This window comes from Pinus tabuliformis, chromosome 2_2 (genome assembly GCF_031772625.1).
Source record: "Pinus tabuliformis cultivar Carrire ecotype Pingquan chromosome 2_2, CPIR1, whole genome shotgun sequence".
NCBI classification, from domain to species: domain Eukaryota; kingdom Viridiplantae; phylum Streptophyta; class Pinopsida; order Pinales; family Pinaceae; genus Pinus; species Pinus tabuliformis.
Window position 1 is genome coordinate 174,701,836 of NC_142300.1, and position 6,593 is coordinate 174,708,428.

Sequence of the window (6,593 nt, forward strand, 5' to 3'; positions counted from 1 at the left end):
ATGATTAAAATAATTTCTTATGATGCAAAAGCATCCTAGATTTATTGTGAAACTATTTGCTTATGATGCAAGAAAGTAGTAGAAGGTGGAGAAAAGGGCCATCGCATCCCAATTAGAACCTGGAGTGGAACCTAAAATTCCAATAGGGCCTGCATAATCTTTAGTAAGAACTCAAATGCATTGGAAGAATAGGGAATGGAGCTCGCGCTGCAAGAAGAAATGGCGACGGCTAGGGTTCTGCCCTAGCCCCCGTGCAGGCCAAACCCATCCGTGATCCAGCTTCTCATGGCCGGCTTAACCTCATCAAGCTTCGATTCTAGGCATTTGTCCTCGGGGATGGTGGATCAGATCCTTTCGACCTCCCCTGACAACTCTGACATTTGTATTTTGCAACTCATTTCGTTTCAGCTATCTTCCTCCCCTGGTGCATATGAGTTTCAACTGTCTTCCTCCCCTGGTGCATATGAGTTTCAACTGTCTTCCTCCCCTGGTGCATCTGAGTCCTTGGTGATGGTGATGGCGATGGCAATGGCTACCCTCTTAGAGTTGATCTGCACAAATGAATTTCAGGATTATGAAAAGAGGAGGCTTTTTTCTTAAGAAAACCACATAGTTGGATGTTTAAGATATCCAAAATATCCCTTTTCAAATGTCTCCATGTTTCGCATTCTAAGTATATACAAATACTAACTGCTACATCATTCAATTGATACAAACTATCAAACTATCAAAACTTTATATCTAAAGCCATATAGAAAGCATATAATGGGCCATTAAAAGCCCTAACCTTAAAACCCTAAAATTTATGGGTCGAAAACCTAAAGGTTACGAGTGCCATGGAGCCAAACTAAAACTTCGAATTTGCAAAACTAAAACTTCGAATAAGGATTTGAGGAAACAACCAACCCTGAAAGAATTCGACATATCCATCGAAATCAAGGCATCTGAGAGGCGAGCATCGCATTGCCTGTAACTTCTTGCTTCGTTCACGACAGACTTCTTGCTTCATTCACGAAAGAAAATAATGCCTGCAATTCCAATGAAGGGTACTTTGTAAGAAACAGGTTCTTCCACAGCTCCTAGTGGATGGCCAAGATGATGAGTTGCAACTGGATGAGTTCGTTAACCATGGTAATGGCATGGCAAGATGCATGCCAAACACGTACACCAACCCGCACACCTCGAAACTCAATTATGTTAGGTTCGGGTTTGGCAGGTTAAATCAACTGGGTGAAAGCCTAATCAAATTTGACATGAACTCGATTATGTCAGGTTCGGGTTTGGCAGGTTAAATCAACTGGGTGAAAGAGTAACCGACACTCCAATCGCCTAACGATTCATCGGATGGAGGGGAGAGATGACACAAAGGCAGGGAGGGGAATTCATCTTAGAGGGAACGCCTTACGTTGTAATTAGTTAGCTCAATTTACTGAGTTAAGTCCAGTTAAATTAGTTCCAAACTATTTGAGGAACTAATTGTGAGTTATCAGTGAGTTGATACATGCATGCACTCAACCAGTGTACTCTAGATAACTGAAGATTCCCTCATTAGAAACTCATGCATGTCTATTTTGAGAAAGACCCAATTGAGCTAAATGTAAGGACAATGTACAGTTGCATGTTTTCTTCTATAAAGGAAACTCATGCATGCAGTCAAGGTAAGGTTCTTTGAGGATTGTGCAATTCTGACAACATGTAGGATCAGTGTGAGTGATTAGTTTTCCACTTGGTAACAGGGGGATCACCCACGAGAAACTGTGCAAAGAAATAAGAGCTTGGAGGACAGAGGAGAAGGCTTGTGAGAAGCTTTGTTTGCCTGTGAACATCCGGGAGGATTGTACTGAGAGCTGGCTAGCTGTGACAGCTAAGGCTTTGTATAATTCTGATGAATTTCCATCTTGTATGATAATACAGATAGTGGAGTTTTTAGTTGAGACTTTCCCTTGAGTATTTTCTGTGTTTCATGTGCATTGATTCTTCTTCTTCTGGTTATATGTGTTCAGCGTTGATTCAGCTCGATCTTTAAGTTTCCGCAAGTTTGATAGTAGAAGTAGATTATAGTATTTTGCTTTGGTATATTGCATTATTGAGTTAATCTACAGTTAGATTTTCTACATAGATCTGAGAGGTAGATTTGTGGAGAATTTGCATAAAATTCTACAATAATGGTTCACAAATCTTATATATTTATTAAAAATAGATAAGAGTTTATTTAATAATTTCAATTAAAATAAATAAAAGAAACTTATAATACGAAAATGTTACAAAATATTATTTAATTAATAAGGCATGTTGGGAGAATAATTATTATGTTAAACAAATTAAATTCTAGTATAATTTTAATAGTAATAAAGATAATGAGACACCTAAATGGTAAAAAAAGGTAAATAATATTATAAGTAAATAATATTGAGAAATAAAACTTAAAAAGAAAGAGAGGAGCAAGGGGGTGGAATCAGGGAGAGGATTTCATTCCATGTTATTTATTTATTTTTCAAGATCTGTTGATTTTTTCACTTTGTTTAAAGATAAACAACATTAATTGGTTAGAAACATCACCAAATCGATATAGTTAATCTGAAAAATATTTATCTATAAATATAACTATCTTATTTTAATATCTCTTAATTTAATTTAAATTAAGATTAATTTATTTATTAAATAGAAAAATTATCTACACATCCTCAATGCCTTTCAACACCAAAAATTAAACAAAATATTTCAATGTCAGATGGGATGAAAGCTAATTAAACCAACTACTCTGCGCCTCATAAACCAATTCCCGTCTAAGTGGGTGGAGGTGGGAGGTTCTCGAATAAGCAAAATTTATAATTAAACGACATTATTACCCAACCAAAATTATGCAGATATTTTCATCGGTAGCTTGAAGTTAATGAAGTTTGAAGCATGAACGATCAACTTCCAAGGTAAGGAAGGCGTTTGGGAGAAGCTTGAATGCACGTTACTCTCCTTGTCACAGGCAGATGGTTGCAGAGAAAGCGGCTTTTGGAGCTAAGTTCAATCAGAATGGCTATATATAGATATTGAATATCTCTGGTACGAACAGATCTGACGGAGAGCAATTTGGAGAAGCATTTTTTCCATAATAAGGCCGAATAGAAGAGGTCTGATTTGTTCCATCCATGTCCATGGCTTATGTAAACGACAATGATTTCAGCGGTACATTTATGGTACACAGCAAGCCCCCCAGAAAGGAAATATCATTGGCAGTTTCACTGTTAATCCTCGGCACCATCGTCATTGCCATTGGCCTCTTCATGTTCTCTCAGCAAATCGGCGGTGACAGAACCCATGGTTTGTCTATGATTTTTATCCGGAAATAAAGCATTTCATTTTTCTTCTATTTCTCAAATCTGTTTTTGGAATCTTTGGCCTCTTATATTGGGTTGCCTTACTGTTGAAGATTGAGGGTTATATCTGATTTTATTTTTGTGGGATTTCTATTTATTGTTGTTCAGGTATGTTGTTTACATTGTTGGGAACAGTCCTGTTTGTCCCAGGGTTCTATTATTCGAGAATTGCATGGTACGCGTACAAGGGCTACAAGGGCTTCTCTTTCTCAAACATTCCAGCAGTGTGAAAAATTTCAAAAACTGAGTTCTTTGGCTTGCAGTCTGATCTTATATGTATTACTTGGGGTTTGGTGGGATATTTATTTCTGGGGTTAGGGTTTAAGGTTACGCTGTTCACCCTTAAAATCATGGCCAAATTCTGAAAAATTGAAAATTTGCTGGCCTCTTCTGTAAATGAAAGATTGTGCAAATCTTTTCCTGAGGTTTTTTTATTTTCAGGTGCCAATTCAATTACATTGTATAAAGGATATGAGTGGTTGTTAATTCTATGAAAAGCTAAGAAAACTTTGGGGATTATTTAAGATTTCAGGCTACAGGAAGAGTCTTCTCCTTTCCAGTTCTCCTTATATGGTTGTTGTCAATTTCTTAGTGATGTCCGGCTGTGCAAGGCCAGGATGCCCTTTTTGCTTTTTTTTTTTTTTTTTTTTTTGGTAAAACAAGGGACACATTGTACCAGAAGACATATAGGGATTCGGCAGAGGATTCTGTTAAGGTTAAAGTCAAATAATCTATTTCAAGAAAGATCATTCTATTTTACTAAGCAGTGTGAAATGACCCAGCTTAAGTAAAGTAAATACTGTGTTAGTTCGAATAAGTTTGATAGAATTTAAAATCCGCTGTGAACTACTAAGATTTGGCAGAGCTTTATGAATGTTCAGTTAAGTTAGCAGGTTGTTGTCCAGAGGCACAGTTTCAAAGAGAAAATGCCATCTGAAATGAAGCTGGAAAATAACCATTAAATAGTCCAATTGAGAGGCAAATGCCAGTATGCAGCCTCCATTTTTTATTATCAAAAGAAGTTAAAAGCTTGTTATGCATACCAAATGACAAATACCAATCGTTCACGTCGCAATAAGGGTTGGAAATCAATTAAAGCTGCAGATGGAACACATATCCTCGTATTAAACCGCGTCCTAATCAGAGAGTTGCTATGATTGACAATCTAGGCCATGACATTGCCACATCACATATACACTACTTCCACTTTAATTATAATTTCTTTCTGACGTTTAGACCCTACTCAGTTTATGTTTGTTTAATTTTACCAGCCCATTTTTGTGCTATCATTTGCATTTTGGGGTACCGGTTGGGGCTAAATATGAAGCCAGAGGTCCTCATGGTTATCCGACGGAATTGTAACCTTGTACACTAAAGGATACTGACATTTCCAATCCTTTCAGAGAAAGAGCAGTCTCACCCAAAGTATCAATCCAAGGGTTACAGAAAAGTAGGCGTGAGACAAAATATTACAGTGCGCATATAAAACAGAGAAAAAACCATACGTTTAACATATTAATCATAACAGATTGGGGATAACATCATCAAAGCACAAAACCTTCCACATCCGTACAATCCATTGACAACAATATCACAGAAGCTTCGCGGCTATCCATTGTATTCATCCAAATCATAGTCAGAAATTCACCATCATGGCTGCAGAACAGAAGTATCATAATCCAGAATCTACACAGTAAGCACTTAGGGCATCCATTAGTAGACTCCGAAAACAGTCTAGATACCAAGGATGCATGACTAGACTCCATAACAACATTTACAATGACGTTGCAGATCCTATTCATTGACTGAATGGTCCCAAAACGGTTGCAGAATGTGAATGCTGTAAAATATTATAAAATCTGATATGCTGAGTGCAAAGTGATCTGACGTGCATAAATTAAGTGAACTCCAGCACAAGAAATGCAAGCAAGCACATTCCAGGCCCAAGGTATCCTGGCATGCTTACCAAAAACCTTAAAATAAGGGTTAGCAAGTTGCAACACAGCATACATAAAGTGCATGATCGTATCTATCGTCTTTTACTCTACTAAAATAGAGGTACCTAGTAATGGTCACCTTAACTTTGGAGGTCCAAGTTGCACAATTCCTACCACTCAAGCAGTACAAGGCACCTAGAATGATCATGACATAGCCATCTAAAATTAGTGGGTATCAGTATGACCTCAGTCTGTTCCAATTACCTCACTACATGATATTTACAAGGTCTCATTAAGGTGGCATTTAGCTTCCCATCTCCCTCCCTTACGTAGTGGTCCACTGGCTAGAGGGAGTGGTGAACCTTAAAAGATGTTTGGTAGGCAATGCTTACACTGGTAATGATTTGCTTCGGGTCCGATAATGTTCAATTTACTTTCTAAATTGCGTTCTTTCATGGCTGATTTTGCTTGTTGCCTGTTGAGTAATCATCCTCCAGTGTGCCAATTGTGATGCAGTGTTTTGACATTTTTGGAGATGCTTTGCAGGAGGCGAGGGAAAGAAAAAGAAGTTAAGCTATAGATTTTTAGCAGATCAGTTATCTCATGTATTAGACTAAAGAATAAGTTGATTGCTTATACTAGCGATGGAATATAGTTTGGGGTAGTTCTGAGATCAGTTATCTCATGTATTAGACCAAAAAATTAGTTGATTGCTTTTAGTAGGATGGAATATATTTTGGGGGTAGTTCTGATGTTTGTTTAGATTAAGGTTCACAGAAAGTAGAGAAATGGGCTATGCTTACTATGAATAGAATGATAGATGACTACTTGATTGCAACTCCGAATTCGACAGTTATTCAGGTGGTGAATTACATATCAACAGGGCCCAAAGCTTTCAATACTCAGTTATTTCCCCAATTTTTTTCTGTCAAAATTCTTGTCAGATATAAGCATCGACATAAATTTGCACATATCCAGCATTTTTGCTGGGATTCAAATGGTAAAAGGTTTAGATTTTCTCCCAAAATTATTGATGATCCATTAGTTTTTTTTTCCTTCTATGGATGACAGTCAACTTGGTCCTTCTATGATACTAACTCTTGGAATCCTAATTGGTATTCAGTCCTTGACAGTCAACTTGGTCCTTCTATGATACTAACCCTTGGAATCCTAATTGGTATTCAGTCTTATTTGGAAGTATTACACCCAATCTGATTTCAGGGTCTCTGCATTCGGCTTTCTTTCGGGTATCTACCAAAGCCATTGATGGCCAAGAACTTTCATC

At 37.3% G+C, this 6,593-nt stretch overlaps 1 protein-coding gene across 1 annotated transcript; it reads left to right on the forward strand.

Moving 5' to 3' along the window:
- Positions 1 to 2,786: 2,786 nt before the first annotated feature.
- Positions 2,787 to 3,895, forward strand: LOC149191975 (uncharacterized). The gene is made up of 2 exons (XM_089406289.1): positions 2,787 to 3,315; positions 3,480 to 3,895. Exons 1-2 carry the CDS (start codon positions 3,144 to 3,146, stop codon positions 3,599 to 3,601), a joined length of 294 nt encoding a protein of 97 aa, XP_089262415.1. The 5' UTR covers positions 2,787 to 3,143; the 3' UTR covers positions 3,602 to 3,895.
- The last annotated feature ends 2,698 nt before the right edge of the window (positions 3,896 to 6,593 follow it).

Excerpts from the sequence above, each read along its gene's own strand:
- LOC149191975 (XM_089406289.1), top strand. The coding sequence starts at position 3,144 with ATGTCCATGGCTTATGTAAACGACAATGATTTCAGCGGTACATTTATG. Across the intron at positions 3,316-3,479 it reads CGGCGGTGACAGAACCCATG|GTATGTTGTTTACATTGTTG; the intron begins GTTTGTCTATGA and ends ATTGTTGTTCAG.